The sequence below is a fragment of the Sinocyclocheilus grahami genome, unplaced genomic scaffold (genome assembly GCF_001515645.1).
Source record: "Sinocyclocheilus grahami isolate Dianchi unplaced genomic scaffold, SAMN03320097.WGS_v1.1 scaffold546.1, whole genome shotgun sequence".
Classification (NCBI taxonomy): Eukaryota; Metazoa; Chordata; class Actinopteri; order Cypriniformes; family Cyprinidae; genus Sinocyclocheilus; species Sinocyclocheilus grahami.
Window position 1 is genome coordinate 407,425 of NW_015505725.1, and position 20,772 is coordinate 428,196.

General features: G+C 39.0%; 1 protein-coding gene across 6 annotated transcripts; it reads right to left on the minus strand.

The window, feature by feature from the left end:
- Nucleotides 1–6: 6 nt before the first annotated feature.
- LOC107555822 (transcription factor GATA-3) lies at nucleotides 7–15,430 on the minus strand. 6 transcript variants are annotated; one of them, XM_016238722.1, is made up of 6 exons: nucleotides 15,370–15,430; nucleotides 10,226–10,573; nucleotides 8,523–9,059; nucleotides 5,625–5,770; nucleotides 3,741–3,866; nucleotides 7–1,079 (listed from the first exon to the last, which is right to left on the minus strand). In XM_016238722.1, the coding sequence occupies exons 2-6, from the start codon at nucleotides 10,449–10,451 to the stop codon at nucleotides 789–791; spliced, it is 1,326 nt and encodes a 441-aa protein (XP_016094208.1). In that variant the 5' UTR covers nucleotides 10,452–10,573; nucleotides 15,370–15,430; the 3' UTR covers nucleotides 7–788. The 6 variants fall into 6 exon arrangements, with proteins under 6 accessions (XP_016094208.1, XP_016094209.1, XP_016094213.1 ...); XM_016238723.1 differs by lacking the exon at nucleotides 15,370–15,430 and having other exon boundaries at nucleotides 8,523–9,056; nucleotides 10,226–11,023; XM_016238727.1 differs by lacking the exons at nucleotides 5,625–5,770; nucleotides 15,370–15,430 and adding an exon at nucleotides 5,523–5,563 and having other exon boundaries at nucleotides 8,580–9,059; nucleotides 10,226–11,023.
- Nucleotides 15,431–20,772: the final 5,342 nt, after the last annotated feature.

Genomic DNA, 20,772 nt, shown 5'->3' on the forward strand with positions numbered 1-20,772 from the left:
TGTGTGTGTGTGTGTGTGTGTGTGTGTCAAACCAATTGCCCAAGACCTATAACACATCCAGAAGAGTAGCTGGAAGTCTGTGAAACAGACCTGACTACAAGTTTTAATGCATTACATACCATTTCCTTTCTACATCTCGTCTCTTACTTTTCTCGTCATTCAGATAGAAATCGTGGTCGCGTCACCACGCCGTTCCATCTTCCAGGTTTGAGTCGTACCCTTCTTATCATTAGCTGCCTACGGGCATTTCCTGTCCTTGCCTTTTTTCATTTTGCGCTTTAAACAGTCTTCATTAAATGTATTTCAGACTATTTTTTTTACAAATATATGCAGAGTTCATCTCCTGTTCTCATTCACAGCTCGATTCCTCATGTCTCACGGGGACGAAGAAGAGGAGATACGTAGAAGAAGTAAAGGAGCGGGTTCGGGAAATAGAGGAGGTTTTGTTTAAAGTCTCGTAATGTTTGTGCCTTGATGCCCACAGGAAAGATGGCATTTGTACACAAATGAAGGTTGACATCAGAGCGAGGCTTCATGATTGGAGGGGCGATGAAGAAAGTCATTGTCTTTTCTCTTTCATTCTCACTGTCTCTCCCTCATAATGTGGGGTTCGAGGGGTTTAAGCGGGGCATACCGGGGTCTTGGGGGGGGGGGCTTGTAGCTCAGACGGAGCATGTGAGAGAGCTGGTTCAAGGTTGGAGGGTTGCGGTTGTGACAGGCTTCAAGGTTAACGGTGCTTTGAGACGTCCACCGTTGGGAGATTGGGCGGTCGGAGGTAGAAGGGCGCTCTAGCCCATCGCCGTCACCATACTGGAAGGGTGGTGAGGGGCGAAGGACAAGCTGGAGGAGGGGTGCATGGGGGTGGGCGTGGTCAACATGTGGCCGGAGTGTGAGAAGGGAGGGAACGAGGTCATGTGACGCGACAGCGCGGCCGGGCTGAAGGAACTGTTCTTTTCCATTAAGCTTTTGGAGAAATCCTCCATGCTGTCATGAGACTTTTTGCACTTCTTGGACTTGCTGGACATCTTCCTGTTCCGGGTCTGGATGCCCTCCTTCTTCATGGTGAGTGGTCGGTTGATCTGCGAGGAGAGAGACAGCAGACGTTAATAATGGCCACAGTACCATCCCGCTTACATAAGACAGGAGGAGCATAATGGAAAAATTCGGACATTATTTTTCATCTCATAACACATCCATAGGAACACTTTATTGCTTTGAGATTGGTTCTTCATATTTCAGGAGACCTTAAACCAGATATGTTTCTTTTGAATATTAACTTAATCTCAGACGTTTCTCCTAAAAATCCTTAGGAGAAATTAAAACAGACACAAGGGAGACAATTCATAAAGAGAGTTCATAATGAAATTTCTGACAATTTTGCAGACTTTAGTAGATCAGAGCACAGTTTTTCTAAGAAGAAACAGCTGAGAAGCAGAAGACCTAAAGGGATTCATTTTAGTCATGTTGTTCCAAAACTGTATAACTTTCATTCTTCAAACTGTGAAAATGTCACAGTGTTTTTTTTTTTATCCATATAATGAAGGTGTGGTTTTGGACCCCATTGACTGTCACTGTATAGACAAATGGAGTTGAAACATTCCTCAAAATATTTTCATTTGCGGTCCACAGAGGAAATAAAGTTGTACGGGTATGTAAATAATGACAGAATTTTCATTTTTGGGTGATTTATCCCTTTAAGCAAAAGTCATATTCTTTAAATCTAATCTCTGGAATTGCTGTCTTGGAGAAACAATTGAGATATTAAACAGATCTCATATATGATATCTCCTCCTTACGGGCATATTGAAAGCTTACACCCTTTTAAGTCACAGTTTGTGGGATTAGGATTTGGTTGAACAATGACGTTCACTTCACACACTCATAGTAATACTTTGAATCCAAGCATGTGTAATAGAGCTACACTATATCGCAGATATATCGGTTTCTCTGTTTGAGCAAGCGTGTATGTATGTATGAGTGTGTGTGTCGGGTCATATCAGGACTAGGCTGGATTTAGCATCTGAGTTCCCTGACACCAAGCATGGACGGTGCCAGACTCTGGCCAGACTCTGAAGCGCAGTGGCACTGTCACTGTCACATCAGTCTGCCAAAGCCTGCCACTTTCACCCCATAATTGGACTATCTCTATCTCCCTCTCTGTCTTAAAACACTCTAGATGCTTTGTGCAAGAGCTATTAAGTGATACTAAAACATATTCCTTTACAGGCTTAATGCATTTGACTTTATTTTAAGACTTTAAGACTTAATAAACGGTGAAATTTCTACTTTTATTTTACCATTTTGATTTCTAAAAGATCAATAAACACTTCAAAATTGTGATTTTTTTTTTTGCAAACCTGTGCAAATTGTGTAAATACTGTCTTGTATAATTTAGTCATTCAGTTCACTTAGTTTCAGTATTTCTGAATTTGTAGCAATTTTCTAATTTGTTAACATCAAATTGGATTATATAAAAACATATCTGCAAAAACTGTACTCTAGATATCTGCATTGGCGTCTGTTATCGGAAAACCCATATTGGCCAACCACTAGTGTAAATGTGTGCGTCTGTGTGAAGTCGCACCCCAAAGTAAAACTGTTCATTTAAAACATCTCCATTGGGCATCACAGAAAACACATGCTTATAGCCGTCGGCTATAAGAAACTCTCTTAAATGTTATTCAGTTATGCTTTTTTGGGGTTTGAAATGACCACATAAAGAATTTTTTTTTAGAAGGAAACGGGTCAGAAGTCTAACCCCAGACTGACAGACATACAAATACAATCACAACTCCGTTCTTCTGACAAATCCCTGTCGGCTAAATGAGAGATGGGAGTGGTTGTGATAATGCAAACATGCGAGTTAGTGAAGAACCCTCTGGAGAGAGCTCAGCTTAATTTAGCACGCAAAATCTGGAATTTGATTCAAAGCATTCCGACCTGAACAGAAAATAGGATGTACCAAAACAAACTCATTTTCCAATTATCCAAACTTTTGGTTGTTTCAAATGATAATACATGTTATGTGTTTCCCTGATAACCTAGGACAAGGTTTAGGGGATTTATTTTTTCTCGAGTTCTTACGAAACAGCCAAAACCAACATGGCAAAATGATTTAAGAGGGTGCGCTTGCGTGACTAGTAGGGGAATGTAACAGGAGTATGGGGCCTCAAAGTGTGATGATACAGGATACCAGAGCTGATTAGGTAAAATGAAAATGTTCCCCCGGCATATGTTTAACATAGAAATACCACCAACTGCAGTGTAATTCAATAGTACAACAGTACTAGCAGTTTAGCTCTAGCATAATAGCCATAAAAATAAATAATAATATGAGAAAGAACAAGACGAATCTCTGTATGTAATTGACTCTAGCGGCTTGAGACCATTGGGGAACATTAAAACATTTCAGGTTCGCAGATTGAGTTAAGCTGTCCCTGGGGTGCGAAAATCACAAAACCAACTACTATAATAGGGCCAATTGGACAGGACTCGGAAAACGCAACAAATCGGAGCTTTTTTGATGAAAAAGATATTTGATGAAAATAATATTATAATGGTCGCTTAACATAAATTCTACATTTCATTTTTGAGAAGTCAATGCATGAACCTTGTTGTGAATGCTGAAAGAAAGAAAGAAATAGAATGAAAGAAATGGCATGAAAGCTGCCATCATGCAAAGAGAAGATAGAGATAGAAAATATCTTACTAGATAAGTGTAAGACAGCTATGGAGCTTACGTTATGTAATTTGTAATAGAGGCCGCAGGCATTGCAGACGGGATCGCCGTTCGCATTTCTCCGCCACAGTGTCGTCGTGCTCGTTTGACAGTTTGCACACGAGGTCCCCGCTCGTCTGGCAGCAGACTGATGGACACACACATAGAGAAAGAATCACGATTATTACACTCATAATATAATAACTTAAGATGATGATTGCATTCCTATAGTGCTAATGGCCCCCCAACCCTCATGTTTCCTGAAGCTGCAAATGGTTTTAAGCAATGCAGAAATATGTCAGAGGAAAAGAGATCTCCATAACACTGGTGCCTTAAACTCTAGGGTAAAAATAGTGCCTTGCGCACATGCCCTCTCAAACCTAAATATTTACAAAGGACATGAAAGCACTGGTTTAAATAGTGCCCATTAAAGCTGATGACATTTTCCCGTTAAATGATGGAGAAACAGCGGCTCTGCATGAAATGGATCCATGTTTAAACATCAACCTTCAGTTAGATATTAGCAATCTTTATTCACATCAATATGCTGCACTAAAATACCTTGCTCTAAATTAACATGCATTGATTAAAAGCAGTTAGAATTATTAATTATAAGCAGTTACTGACATAATCAAATATAAATATAATATAAAACAAGTATAAATGAGTAAAAAAAAAAGAGTAAGTAAAAAGGATAATGGAAACAAGGGAAGACTCAAAAGAAATGCAATGAATTTGTAGGGATCAGCAACATGTTTTGAAATGGACTATGCAGAAAGAAAATTCATGCTGTGCTCTGGGTTAACATATAGGAATGTTGAAGGTATGTACTGACATTACAAATTATTCCTAACTGTGTCGTTTAATTCCGTTTAAAGCCAAACGATAATCAGATAGCGACGTTACTTATTCTGACTGACTGTTTGTTTTTCTTTTTCTTTTCGTTTGTAAATTACAAAATACAGCTAAATTGTATTGGTAAATAAATTTAATTCAAACACATTAGTCAAAGAGAACAATATTTGTTCTATAAAGGTCATTCTTTATTCCTGTTTTATTCTTCTACGTACTATTATTTTCTCTTTTTCTAGCCTATTTGAGACTAGAGAAGATCAATCTGAAGTCGTGACTCCTTTCTGCGTGTTCTCGCCCGTATGTTTAGACTGCGGGAGAGAGCGCTGTTGTTCGAGGAGTTTTATCAGCAGAGCTCAGATATCCGCCAGTCTTTTCCTGGGAAGTCGGCTTTTCGCATTAGAGAGGGAGAGAAGGCCGATGCCAAAATAGCAGCGCTCGGACTATTTCACTGCGCCTCAAGAGCCTCGACTCTATCCAGAGCCCAAAGAGAGACGCGTTTGTGCTGCCAGGCCATTGAAAAACCACAGAGTCTCTCTCTCTCTCTCTCTCATTTATTAAATCCCTGTGAAACAGTGTCCCTGATGAATGGGGTGTTGTCAGAACTGAACCTAATTTCTGCAGACATATTTGACCTGTTGGAGCTGATCGCCTCCCACGCGTACTCATTTGAGATAAGCGCTCGTTTCACAACACTTTGAAGTCTCTCCGTGACAAATTTCGTTATGCTGACACAGTGTCAGCAATATTTGCGATCAAATAAAATTGTCTATGGATTTGTTTCGAGCAGAAAAATAGAAGGGGGAAAAAAATAAAATTCGATACATAAAATGGCATTATTATTATTATTGATAATAATAATAATAATAATAATAATAATAATAATAATAATAATAATCATAATAATCATAATAATAATAACTGCTATTGCTTAATCTTAAAGAAATGAGACCTGCGCTTGGCGAGTCAATTTCTTGCAGCTAACACTTCTTCCTGGGTAGAGAAAGAGAAAGAGACAGAAGTGTCATTAATACAGTGCAATAGAGCAACATACCAGCCTCCGCTTGGGCTTGATGAGGGGTCGGTTCTGTCCGTTCATCTTGTGGTACAGTCCGCAGGCGTTACACAAATAGTGACCGGTGCCATCCCTCCGCCACAGAGGAGTCGAGGTGGCCCCGCAGTTAACACATTCTCTACCTTCTGCGAACACAGACACACACACACGCATGCACAACTGATTTTTTAGAACCACTAAAACACACTTGCATGCACACTTAAGCACAACTACACAGTCATAGGCCACGCCACTAGTGAACATACTAAACCCCAGTGGCCAGTCGCTTTGATTTATTTTAAAAAATACTAATAATTACATCTCAATATTATACATATAAACAATATATTTACTAATAATATTACAGACATATTGCACACATTAAAATTTACAAATAATTAATTATGCATAAAAATACGAAAAGGCAATAGCAAACATTCACACAGGCTAAAGATTCGCACTAATCAAAAATAGTGAATATGGAAATGCATTAATAACATTATTACTACTACTACTACTATTTTGAATGCATTGCCACATACAAAGCATTCTCTAATATGACATAACATGAGTTTAACTCCTCAATCGTCAAATATGACATAATCTGATAAGATCTACAAGTAACTTAGCGGTTCTAAAGTAGGCAATGCTGTGAAAATGTACACAGAGATGGGTCTTATCAAACGTCTCATCAATACTGCAGGCTCTAAACAACGATGTCTTGAAAATACTGCATGATTTATTAGAAGAGGGGATCGCAAATATAATATAGCTATAGCTAGATAAAGGGGCATGACTCGATTTCCAAAGAAACAACCTCCCGGTTCATTAAACCATGAGAATAAGATTAATTATTTGTGAAATGTTAAAGTAGATTTTAGGATCTAAGGCTGAAATATTGTTAAATAGATTCAGTAGCAGTAAGTGAAAGCGTCGGTCTAATTAACTCATTGTGTAACCCGCTCTCTTTACGTAATTAAAACACCGCAACATTTGATTGGCATTCTTTCCGATTGACTGACAGGTGAAGGGTGTGCGCTTCACATGTTCAGTGACCCACGCCTCCGGTCGCTCTGCTAAAACGAAAAACAAGCTCGCCGTGCAGCCCACCCTGTACCCGGCAGAATTTCTGCCCTCATGTGTAGAGCCAACGAATCTCTTTGTGCCTCTGCTTACTGCCCCAAAAACCACAGGGCTGGCGAGTACACCTCAGATGGTAACACTTTATTTCGATAACTTTAGACATTATATTAACAGTAAGTAACTTTGCAACTACATGTCAACTAGCAGTTAGTAGAGTATTAGTAGACTGTCTGCTTAATATCTTCTAACACTTTCTTTGTCAACATTCTACTAACCCTAAACCTACCCTAACAATCTACTCTGAGAGTTAGACGTAGTTGCAAATTAATGAGAATTAGTTGACATGTAGTTACAAAGTTACTTATAGTTAGTAGAATGTCTAAAGTGGACTATCGAAATAAAGTGTAACCCCTCAGATAGTGACACACGCAAGTGCGTAAAGGAGGGTTCTGCTGCATCTATAGAAATCACGCAGCATACTATTTTGGTTCAAAATAAAACCTAAAAAGAACGATAATAGAACGTTCTGTGTGTGCTTAGATACAGCCTATGCTTATTGTGCAAAATATTTATTGCACATAAAACGGAAAACGAATTAAATAGCAATGATATTTATCTAAACGTTATTCAAAATAATAATAAATTAGTAACACAAGTTAAAACGATTATAAACGAGAGCAGAATAGATATTGTTTTCTCATTATCATAAAAATCAATCGCAAGGAATGGACCACAATTTAAAAAATGGTCCGTTCGCTAATCGCATTTGAAAAGCTGGTTGACCTTTTGAAATCATTTTCTCTGTGTGTTTGGATAACACTCTGTCTGTGCATGTCGGCCGTGCATTGCGCCAGCTCATTCGTTATTCCGAGCGATCCGCGGCTCATCCGGACTCTATCAAAGTTTCTGCGCAAAGTAAACAATGCAACTGTCGCGTGCAGCAGTCTGAAAATAATTGGATTAGCTTAAACACATAAACGCGAGAGAGACTGGGCCGTGCACTGCGAGGCACAAGAGGAGCAAGAGATGAGAGAGAAAACACACGCACACACACACACACACACATCTACATCCGGAAAACCCAAGTGCTCCGCTTTAAACGTGTAGACTCATCTGCATATGCTGAGCGACGTTTAATAAATCAGGGTCGCTAATTCCGCTTTGTAACTAGACGACATTAGTGAGATATAATATTCTTCAAAGCGGAATATAATAATGGAATAGTGCAAGGCAGGCGTGTTAACAAATCTCTAATTTCTGTAAAATAAAAAGTCTACTGCGGATTGATCGTTTAAACTGATACCACAACAAAAAAACCGAGATAATTGCATAAGCAATCAAGCGAACAGGATTATACAATAGCTCAAATTAATTATATTAATTCAACAACAAAAAAATTCACATAAGCATATGCATATGCATATATATATATATATATATATATATGTGTGTGTGTGTGTGTGTGTGTGTGTGTGTGTGTTGCTTTATTTTATTTAGCTGTATATTATCTTTTAATATCTTTAATCACTGCAGATTCTTTTATATTTTAAGGAATGGAGCCATTGATGCTTTTTGAATAAGGGATGTGGACTGCCCATATTTGATAGCCAAGCCTTGGCACAGACCAAAAAAAAAAGGGGGTCCAGGACCAAACCAATGGTCTGGGAATTGGTTAACCTGGGAGGCTGTTTTTGAGAAAAACGAATAGAATGGCAAGTGCACAATAAGATAGCTTTTTAGAGGAAAAGCTACTGTTGAATGATCTTACTATGATTATGTTAGTAAAAATCAAAGGGTAATAAAGCGCACGCCTACCTGAACAGGACCTTGTTTTTGGTCTCGTTTTGGAACCATAACTAGAAGAGGACCCACCTATCAGGCTACTTGGTGGGAAGAGCCCCGGCCCGTAATCGGACACATAGGATGGGTAAGTGGCGATGGGGTGGTGCGTGGAGGACATGCCCGGTCCAATAGAGGCCATGCTCCGACTATGAGCCGAATCCAGCTTCATGCTTTCGGCCAGAGACACCTGGTATTTAATGCACTCTTTGTCCTCCTGCCGTATGGATGAGCCCGAGCCTGACGTGGAAATTGCGGGGTCAGGGGACACATCTTTGGGTGGAGTGGGGGGAAAGGTGAAGAGGTGTGGGCTGGAGTGACCAGCGGACAGCGAAGAGGAGGAGGCTGGGGGGTAGACAGACAGAGGCCCGGGGGAACTGTGATGCAGGGAAGTCTTGGGGAAAGGCCCGAGGTTCCAGGGGGAGGTACTGTGGTGAGGGCCGATAGGTTTACTTCCATCGAGCCAAGGAAGAGAGCCGTGCAGCAATGATGGGCGACACACCTGAGTACCTGCTGAAACAAAAGACAAGCCTGTTGTTAGGACAGGACTAGGTGGGGCTGTGGGATTCCTCACATTAAGAAGCCAAGAAATAACATCTGAACGATTAAAAAGCAGGCTTTGTATTATAAACACAAATGTTACATGTCACAATTATGTGTGCGTAATAAACTATATAATTAAAGAAAGATGCATAATGACATGTATACATACAAATTTAAAATCGCATGCAAAAAATCATTCAGGATATTTTTTACAACACAGCGCTGTAAAAACCAAGTACATTTTGATTGTTATGTTTTTACATGCATTTCACACATATCTGGTATTTTTATAAGCTGAAACCCTTTCAGTAACGGTCTTTTATTGCATGAAAGAACTAGTGCAACTTGACTAAATGAGTAAAACTGTGAAACTGCACGTAAAGGCCTACATTATTGAGAGGCTTTCGATGGCGCTGGGAAGGGTCGCAATTAACAGCCCTCACCGGTTTCTCACTTTAAAAAGACTTTCGATACCAACCAGTATCTACTGATGCTGCACGGATTTTGAAAGTTTTGATATGTTTAGAGATGGGGCAATTCAAAAGAGAAACAAGGTCACGCTTTGCCCCATTCCGCTCAGGAAGTCATGTCAATAAATTAAAGCAATTGTTCTTCCGCACTGAAATTCAAGTACCTAGTACAGGAAAAATGCGCTTAATTATTTAGAGATTGACTTTTAAATCATTCAATCATAAAGTCATTCAATTGAATCCCAGCCAGCTAGTGCTACTAGAAATATTTTTACTTTAATATATTACAGCATCGTTCTACCAATATAATAGGCCTATATTTCAATTAGCAATGTGTGTTTTCGAATAACACTGATTGTTCACATTTTATTTTTGATCATTAAAATTTAATTAAACAGTTTTCAAAAAATTAAAGGAATGAATTGCATTGCCCAATATTATACAATTACTGTATACCCTAAAAAGTCAAATAACCACTGAATACTAGAAAGATGTGAAACCAGTGACACACCACCTAAGGTAAGCCACACGTAAACTACACTGACATTGTTCAAAAGAGCCAGTTGCATTTTCAGTACAATCCTAAGAGCAGTTTCTGTCTTATTACATATTATAAATTTAGTCAGAATTGACATAAGAGGAATAATGTAAAATAACACTACTTACCGTGAGGTGGAGGGTACCTTTGCACTGCCCGAACCGAGTTCCCGTAGTACGGGTGGTTGCTCTGTCCGTCGATATTAAACAATACATCCACATCTTCCGCGAGGGGATACTGCGACGGGTCCATGTACGAGTGTCCCAGTCCTGGGTGGTGTGTCTCGGGATGCTGGCCGTTAATGACCGAGTGATGATGGGTCATCCAACGGGGTTGCTCCGGACTTACTTCCATCGTTTTTAGTTTGTATTTCTTTAACAAGCGTTCATACACTCAGCGAAACACGAAAGTTAAAAAAAAAAGTCCAAACTCCTCCTTTGTTTAATCCACAGATTTTTTTTTTTACTTCCGAGCACCTGAAATTGAACAAGACAATTTGTTTTACAAAAGTCCGTCCGTTCGTTTGGGTTCTTTCTGTCAAACTGGATCCGTCCGTTCAATAAACGCGCATTAACTTGTGAAAGTCAAATGCATTTATACTAATGTTGGTCATAAGTCCGAGTACACATCCAAACGCGCGTCAAGTTCCGCAAGTTTTTCTCTCAGTATGCTGTTGCGTTGCGTAGACTCAACAAGTGAGTTTGACGGTTCAGGGCGACCCGGTTCGATCTGGATAAGTTTTCTGCCTTCTGACTGAACACAAGTTTGATCAAATCTGTGTGTATGCACAGCAGAAGTAACCCTCTTCCCTTACTCTATTTCCATCCCTCCCTCTATCTCTCGCTCTCTCTAGTGCTCACTCCCTCTGTCTCTGAATGCACTGCTCTCTCTGTGTTTTTTTTACAGTGAAGGCATTCTTTCAGGATGGCGCCAGTCAGCTCAATGCTCGCAGACAGCTGTGGCGCGACGCAACTTAAGGAGGGTCTGTGGTGTCATCAGCTGGGGCGGGGCCCAACAGTCTGGACTAATTGAATAAAGTGGGCCAGGGAAAGATGACCAGAAGCTGCGCCCAATTCTGCTCCCCATTCATATACAAAATGTAGCTTCTTTTTTTTGAGTGGAAAGTAAATATTCAACACACGTTATATATAAAAAAAACAAGCACGCCAAATGCATTTTACGCAGCTGAAATAAATATAGGCTGCACTTTATTTAAGCTGTCCTTGTTACAGTGTAATTATACATCTAAGCACTAAGAAATATTCATTAACAACACGTACTTACTGTAGGGTTAAGGTTTGGTTTAGGACTAGTTGCATATAATTGCAGAATTCACTGTTAGTACCAAAGTATGTAACAGACACTGTAAAATAAAGTGTAAAATAAATTAATCCAGGTCTAGTTTAGGAAGGGGGGGGGGGGCTTTGTTCATAAACAAAGTAGCAATTTGGATAAAAAGCAACGAATTTAAATTAGGACAATGGCAGCGTCTGAAATAGAAACTGAAATGTGTTTTCCTTAAAATCAAAAAGATTTCTTAAATAGATGTTTGGAATTAATACATGTGCGGCAGAATTATTGCAAGTATTTATTAAGGTTGCTTAGTAAAATAAATATACAAATACAAATACTGAAATATCAGTATGTCCTAAGGGCACCGTCTTTATGTGGCCTGCTGCCTTTTGTGTCTATACGACTGTGTGTGTTATCAGTGGCAGCTCGTGTGGTGTGTGTTCTCTTTTAAATTGTGACAGTGCGTCCTCTCGCGGTGACAAGCACGTTTTTCTTATGCTTACCTCTGCATGTTCAAAAGAGGCTCTTAAACCCTGACTGCGACATATAGGCTAATGGTGCGGTAAGACTAAGGCCATACCTTACTTTCCGCTCGCTATTTAAACACAGGCTTTTCCCCTGGCAGCTTAAGTCGGTGTTCTTTATTCCTTGAAGGACACCAACCGAACGACTGCATCATTATTCATTTAAGGGGCCATTACATGTAACGTGATGCAAATACATTAGCATTTCAGTACGCACGGGTAAAACTTTAACCTTAAATATATAATGGGAACATATTACTTCTGACAGTGTGCTCCGACGACACATTATGGGACAGTGTCAAGTATTATTCGCTATTAGGCCTACTTGGTTTAGCTGTAATAAGGGGGCTTGGCACATAGGGTGATATTTTGTCTGTAATGCTCCGGTTTGGCCGGCCCGGCCCCACAGATTGACAAAATGTAATTGGGCTGCTCGTTCGATGCTCTGAAATGCTCTGAGATGATGGCCAGCCCAGTCTCCGCTGGAAATCTACTCTTCGCGTTGGATGTAAAATGTGAGCTCTGCAAGCTTGCGTTTTTCTCGCGATAGTTATTTCTCTAGGGGTCTAGAAAACGATGGGTAAACACTAGTGTTACTCCAATAATGTGATTTCAAATGAAAGATAAAACAAGTAAGAAATAATGGTTATTATAATAAATGATAAAAAATGATGTCGATCATTTTCATTCCATCGTGGCGACTAGCTTTCATGTTCCTTTAAAAAAAATGGAATTGGTTGAAAATGCTGATTCAGGAAATGTGCATCCCCCCCCCCCCCCCCCCCCCCTTCTCTGGTAAAGACCGAACTTGGATGGAAAGTGTTGAATTGGCTCACTGTCATTGTCGAGCTGTCAGCGGACGCGTAATGATCCGCGCGAGCGTACATTAAGAGGCACTCGAAGGTAAAAGAGAAATCCTGATTATGTGTTTTGTTTCTTGACTGAATGTCTTAAGCTTAGTGCGCGGGACATGGATGGAAACAGTGCCGAACACTACAGACACGACGTGTCAGAGTTTGGAAGTATTTGCGTGTCTTCCCCTCTCAAAAACATGATCGCATTTTTCATACTTCATCCTATTCTACAGCTATAACGTGTTATACAAGGAAAAGACAAAGAAAAATAACCGTACCGTATATATATAGGCCTATTGTGATTTGCATAACATATATATATATAGGCCTACTAGTAGTAGCACTGTTATTATCATTTTTGTGATATAGGCCTACAATATAATTACACAATACACTCAGTGTTAATTTTCATCCGCTTTCATTTTTGTTTGATCGTGCGGAGGCGAGTGCGATTGTTATCTGTGACTGATTTTGTCATTTATGTAGGCCTATATGGACCCTCCATACATAGACACGTTATACATGCGTAGGTTGTATGGGGATGAATCAAATTTGAACGCAAGCCTCCATGACGTCTGTGGCGACCAGCTGAAGATGTGAGAAGATTTGAAAGGGTCGGCCTAGAGTGCCCAGGTATAGCTGTCCAAACAGGTGAACACACACTTCACCCCAGCTACCGAATGATGAAGACAGGGGAGTCAAGTTCAGTCCATAGCGAAACATGAGCGCTTCGTTTGTGATATTCACGCTTTTAAAGGCTCGTTCGCCACATTTATTTTTAAGCAACAAAACGTGTCTCTTCTCAGTTCCCAGCAGTGGACAATCACAAAGGAGCTAAACTGTAAAACGCATAAGGTTAGAATAAATGATGTCCAAAATATTTGGACGAGAAATTATTTGTGTGTGTGTGTGTTATTTCTATAAAACAAAAACAATAATAAAATTTTTTTTTAAATAGACAATTATTATTCTAATTGTATCATATAATAATAACCACGATTGTATAACATAATAATAATAATAACAACAGCAATAATACAATAATAATAATCGGAAAAGAAGAATAACGGTAAAACGGAACGTTAAAGTAGACTTGGGCGGATTGTGATTCATGCACTTAGTCTTTTCAAGAACGAACTTTCTGTCTGAATTTGTATACTGTGTGATGGTGGCCTATGTAGGTTATGCTGCAAATTCTTAGAACCCATGTCGAGGACGTGAAATTCTGATAGTTGCGTCATAATGAGAGTTTGACTTATTTCTAAGAATAACTGACTAAAAAAAGGTGAGAGGGAAAAAACACGAGAGGCTCGAGTGCAGGTTTTGTTTTTGATAATTCCTCGCTCGAGAGAGAAACATCTAAAGATGGTTTTCAATTGGCCCTGATGACAGCAAACTCCACAAATCTGCAACAAGCCAAACAGTTCAGTTCCCAAATAATCGTTATTTAGTCTCCATTTGTTATTCGTTTTCATTGATCCATCCCCCGATATATTAGCCTTCAAAATATGAATCCGTCTGTTCGTATAACACCATCACCCTGTGTTCGGCTGCTTTAGGCCCAATGCATTTATTTGATCTCCACTGGTGCTCTTTGGGATGTCGCATGCATGTAACAACTTCATAACTCAAAGGGGGTAAACAAAGAGGCACATCGCAGGAATATTCTCGTTCAAACAAAAGTGCATCTCTTCCTTTCGGTCGAGTGCTGATTTGAGGACATGGTTTCAGATCATTTCTCTGTGCAGCTGAATGGAGTGGCCGGTCTCGTGCTATCATGGAGAAACAGCTGTTTTACGCCCATTCAGCTCCAGTCAATGGAAGCTGCTGCTCTCTACATGCAAATACAAACCAAACGAGCTCGCGCCCATGAAAGACGGCCTATGATGTGCCTTAATGTCGCGTCCGCTCCTCTCTGTTTCCAATGTTCTTCAAACCAGCAACACAAATGCATCCTCTCTCTCTCTTTCTGCCTCTCTCTCTATCCCTACACACACACACTGGAAGCGCAGTTTCAGCAAATCCACTTCTCTTTATGACCCATTGCGGGGCTAATCAGATCAATTTCACGGGTTAAGGGAAGCATACTCGCTCACACTCAGGTGGTAATAGATCATTAAAATCTTTCATCTAGAGGACGGTAGACGGGAAAATGACTCTTAAAATACAGGGGCGTCCATAAAATCCCACCCCGATTGTCGGAAAGTGGACGTGGGTGCTGGTGAAACCTATAGCCTATATATGCGTCGGGTGAAATGAATAAGCTCATGAGAGTTGACATCTACACGTCTGAAATAGTTAAATGACTGTACCACCCTCAGACAGAACAAAACGTTAAAAAAGATCTATTTTTTTAAAAACTGACACTCACAAACCAACATATCTGACGCAGAAAGGATTGCTATCATGGCCAGGTGTATTGCTCCAAACAGAAAATGGGGGGGACAAAGCATCCGAAGATCTGGCATTTAAACGCATGCATAACGCTTAGGAACATGCAAGCTAAATCAATTTATTCGACAATTTTGGGAGCTAGGCTAATTGTGTAGCTAGAAATGAGTTTAGAAAATATGGAAAATATAAATCAGAATATTTACTGACCTGCGGGATTGTGGTTGACGCGTGGTCAGGCGTTTTTTTCTGATGGGCTTCAGATCTGAAGTGACACACAGATGGAAGTGCCGATGGCATTTACAGCAGGAGAGGGAAGAAAACTAGGCTATTTTTTTTCTTCTAGCCTACACACACACACACACACACACTCAGTCTTTTTAGTTCGCGCGGGCACGCACACACACACACACACACACACTTACCGTACTTACTGTACACCACGCGCGAGCTCTTCCGGGTCGGTGCAGGCTGCGGAGTAAAAACACATACTTAATGTGAATGGGAGCGATCACACGAGTCCGTAGCGAACCTTTTTAACATAGAGAGGGGACGTGGACGTACGGGCCGCGGAGAGGGAACAGGTACCGCTCGCGTGCGCTCGATAGCACGCCACTTTTCTCCGTGAGTCGTAATAACGCAGCCCGTTAGATGCCAGACTGATGCTCTATAATGCATGCGATGACTGAGAGCGCCTGCCACGGTTTGACCATTTTAATTTCTGTTTTGAGTCATTAAATCCTTGCGTTAACTATACTATATTTGGTAAATAATTTATAATGAAATAGCTGTTGAAATTCTGTTCGTATATTTCCATTTATGTTTTATATGAAATGGTAAATATACACTGAAAAAAATGTTTCATTCATCCAATTAAAAATATGTAGGGTAATTATTCAAATCTATATTTTTTAACGTGAGCCAATAAAAAATAAATGACTTGCCCTTAGGACAAGTTATTTATTTTTCATTGGCTCAAGTTAAAAAAATATATAGATGTGAATCATTACCCTAATTTTTTTTAATTGGATGAATGAAAAAAAAAATTCAGTGTACGTAGGCTAAAGAAAAAAAAACGCTTGCTTAAACACGTATTTTTCACGAAATATTTTATTACGAGATATTTTACTAGAAATATTATAGCGTCTTTCCACATGAAATATAGGCCTATTGTGATTTGCATAACATAAATGCGATATTAAAACAATTAAAATCAAATTATGCAATGTGTAGAATTGTGACGTGCCTGTGTCGATAATTTCAGCTAATTCCTAAACAAAATATTTTACAGTGGCCATGATATATATCAGTATAGGTAAATCGTGGTGTTTGTATAGGCTATATCACATCTTCAACAATGAAATTTTAGAATTTCCTGTCTTTTGATTTTATTATTACTCTTTTATATTTGATATGGTTTTATATTAAAATGAAGATTTCCTTAAATCATTAGGTGTTCTGTTGCAGGCTTGCAGTGGAAACTCTCTGAAGGTAAGTCTTCGGCTCTGTAGTCAGGGCGTTGGAGAGGCCTTTGAGAATGTCAGAAATCAGAACACATGCAATGTAATCGCGGTTCAGCTACACTTCCTATTCGAAATACAACCATAGTGTTTTTCTTCTAGTGATGTGCTGATTGCAGATGACAAGCAGCTGTTTCGGCTAACACGCCCATTTATTGACGGAATGGCTTTCTGTTCTCTTCATGGGGGGGTTGGATGATGTGCAACAAAGAGAGAGAGTTAGAGAAAAGAAGATAGGATGCTGAAACGGCAGTGACAAAGTAAGAAAGAAAGAAAGAAAGAAAGACTTGCCCGTATCTCTCACATTGCGGCGAGGCCAGTAAACTGATCACACCAATATCTGTCTTTGGAGAAGAAATTCAATTAAGGTCGTAAATTAAAGATAATTGGCTGAAACGGTACTATAAACTTACAGTAGCGTCGAGCCAAAACGAGGCTCTTTTAAAAATGAATTATTCAATGTTTCCAGAGCATCAACAAGACCTCACATGTTATGTATTTGATTTAATACTGGAATTAGGCAAAGGCACATCCAGAAGATAATGATTTAATAATCTGTCTCAGTCTTAAATAAAGTGCTTAGTAAAATAAACAACACCCTAATATCTATGTAAAAAAAAAATTAATATGCATCAATGATGAATGCGCATACTAGATGTTATAAAACAAAAAGTCAAATGAAGAAATATTGCACAGATAATTAGAACACATTATAAATATGATAAATACAGATTAACGTCAACGGCGGTTTGAATTAATTAGTTCAATCTATTTCTTTTGAGAGCAAATTCATTTTCAAATCAATTTTCTCTCCTTTCTTATTATCTTTTATCTCTGAACGCATAGCATATATATAAGATTGATATGGAAAATACTGACGTATAGACATCAACCATTCCGCAAATATCACAAATATTAGTTAGATTGTGTGTGAAGTAAAATAGGGAGGCTATTGTAAAAAAGAAAGATGTTTGAAAAACGTCAACAATGGGCCTGCATTTTGCGTTAGGTTTTGGGGAGATGCGCGATATTATTTCTGAACTGTTTTAAGGGATAGCGCAATTTTGTGGCGAGAATAATTTTGGGGGGCAATAAAACACACACACACACCGTTGCCTCTCGCGCCATGAAATTCAGTGATTAATGTCGTAGTTATAGTTGACGTGAACCTCAGCGTGACAGTACAGCTGACAACAGCCAAGTGTAAACCTTGAGTTTGATACTAACGCCGCGCTGTTTATTCCACTAATTTATTTATTTATGCTTTTGGTATTTATAACTCTTTCAGTCTTATCGGCCGATAGAGCAGGGGATTATGATCTCACGTTTATAAAGCGATTAATTTCAGCAGCAGAAAGCGGGGTGGTCTGTTTAAACACTTTGAGCCAATGTGTCTCTCAGTTGAGTTGTTTGGACAACCTCTCAATTCAGCGTTCTTTTTCACCTAACCGTACTAATTTATCGCTTGTTTATCAGTTGCCATTGATCTTACTCGCATAGCCACCGAATGTTTTATTATTGTCATTATTGACCTTTATATTATGATCAAAATCAACACCATATTGTAAAATAGTTCATTTTGAATTGTGAAACGAGACATCATTTCATTAGCTCATCTAGCATTTTTAACATACTTTGATTAAAAGAAATCGGCGTTTTTTTCATAACGTAATGTTAAAATCAGTGAATATAGCCACAGTGTTGCCTCTCTCTCTCTCTCTCTCTCTCTCTCTCTCTCTCTCCCTCTGTTTTACCATTCTCCAACCGTGTGCTCTCCCTACAACCATAAGCCTATTTTTTGTTCCAGCTGTCTCTTCCTCTCGATTTGATTTGAAAATATTAGGCCAAGGTGGGGAGAATTATAAACGACTGGCGCTTATCTGCTCTGTGCCCAGATCCTGCAGGATCAGAGAGTCTGATTAAGAAAGAAGGCAGAGCCATAATGATGAGGAATAATGAATCCTTATCTCGCGCCTCCAGATTATCTGCCTTTCAGCGTGCCATGTTTTGTTACATGGGATAATTTATTGCATCTAATACATCACAATGAATCTGATGGGGAAAAGTGATGGCCAATGTTATGAACGAGGATGTTTTTATTTTATTTATTTATTTATTTATCCCGGGGCAATGAAATGCGTTTGCGATTTTTAATTGGTAAAGTATAAGGGGGTATCTGATTAAAAAAAAAAAAAAATTAATAATAAAATAAAAAGCAGAGGTAATCTTGCCTTATAGTGTTCGTATGCCGCACTATAATTAGTGTGTCAATTTCAACCAGAAATTAACAACAACGACCTGCCATCAACTGCAAGGCTGGTGGAGGCAGCGAGATCCTAATTTCGCATGATTTATTTTTCACCAAGAGGAGATAATTAATCATAAACACCAAAAACAGTGCAGTAACGCGGAGATAACGCAATATTTGCATCTAAAAAGATTCGATGGTGCTAATTCTCCTCTACATCATCTCCACATCCCCCGCCTATCCACTGAAAACCTCCAAGATCTTTCATTTTCTGTGATTAATCTTAGTGAAATATCATTAATCACCGAGCAGTGATCGGTGGTGTGAGGGGTGGGCATGAGTTGAGCTCACCTCTCGGAGCTTCATGCTTGTGGCTTTGGCAACAAACCGTCTTGTAGATATTGCGGGCTACTTGAGCTTTAACGAAAAGCTGCGATAACGGATAGCATTATGATACCAAAACCTTGATGTCAATATAAAAGATAAAAGATACAACACTAGATACATCTTGTGGTTGTGGCTTTTCATATACATCTTATCAGCCGTTTGATGACAGAGGGAAACTAATCAAACCGCAAAATGTAAAAACAAACAAAACAATACAAAAATAAGGAAATAAAAATATATAGAATATTCTATTATTATTATTATTATTATAAATAATTATTATTTAAATGTGAATGTTTGGGCCGCACTGGACCCGTTGATGCACAATTTCTTGAAATTTAAATATATATATATTTGGTATAATTGTGGTAATTAATCTTTTTCATGTTTAAGCATATTTTCTCCCATTCTTCTCACTATAGTATAGCACCTTTTGCTTTGTATAGGCCTATATATTTATTTATTTCTGTGGTTTTCCAGTTTGATTCGTCATTTTTCCAATGTGCTGCAGAGATTTTATCGCTTTATTTATTTCCACGTCGGAGAACGACAGAGAAAGAGAAGAGGGGGCAGAACAGAAAAGAGATCGAGAGGATATGAGACAGGAACTGGGAAAGACATCGAAAGAGAGATGGGTTTGAAGAAATGGGGAAAGGGAGATCTCTCACGCTCTGTTTTATATAGGCCCTATATTGTACAGGCCTACGTAAATGTGCTAATTATACATTTTTATTTATTTATTTATTTTCCCTCTTCAGAAAATCCAGATATATGGATTTCTCAATGCGTTCCTTTAGGAAAGGCCTTGAACAGACTTTAGGTGACGAACCAGCATTTATCAAAGCACATCATACAGCACAATCTCAGAGAAGGGTCTTTTATTTGTAGAATAGTTTGTTGGTAGAGATGCGCAGATTGGCAGGAGAGAAGAGAGGGTAACAGAGATGGAGAGACTGAGATGAGTAGATTAACTAATGAAATGGATGACAGGGGAATTGGACACAAATGCGCGCGTTACATCATTGCCTGCTCTCCAGGGGCGCTCGCACAATGGCATCGCTTTATCTGCACTAAACCTGCTCTAACGAGACGTTTATTAAAAGTGTCCTGACTTACTCCCAGGGGCGTAGCCATCATTTCAGAAGTGAGGGGGACAGAAAGTTATTTGATTTTTAATGTTTATAAGAAGTCTCTTCTGCTCACCAAGTCTGCATTTATTTGATCCAAAGTACAGCAAAAGCTAAAAATGTTGTGAAATATTTTTACTATGTAAAATAACTGCTTTCTATATATTTAAAAATGATTGCTGTGATCAAAGCTGAATTTTCAGCATCATTACTCCAGTCTTCAGTGTCACATCCTTCAAAAATCATTCTAATATGCTGATTTGCTGCTCAATAAACCTTTTTTTAATTATTATTATTATTATTATTATTATCAATATTTAAAACAGTTGAG

What these genes read in the sequence shown, in the direction of transcription:
- LOC107555822 (XM_016238722.1), bottom strand. Translation starts at nt 10,451, where the DNA reads ATGGAAGTAAGTCCGGAGCAACCCCGTTGGATGACCCATCATCACTCG. An exon ending in AAAAACAAGGTCCTGTTCAG is followed by an intron (nt 5,771 to 8,522) that starts GTAGGCGTGCGC and finishes CTGTGTTCGCAG; the next exon opens with AAGGTAGAGAATGTGTTAAC. An exon ending in TCTATTACAAATTACATAAC is followed by an intron (nt 1,080 to 3,740) that starts GTAAGCTCCATA and finishes CTCTCCTCGCAG; the next exon opens with ATCAACCGACCACTCACCAT.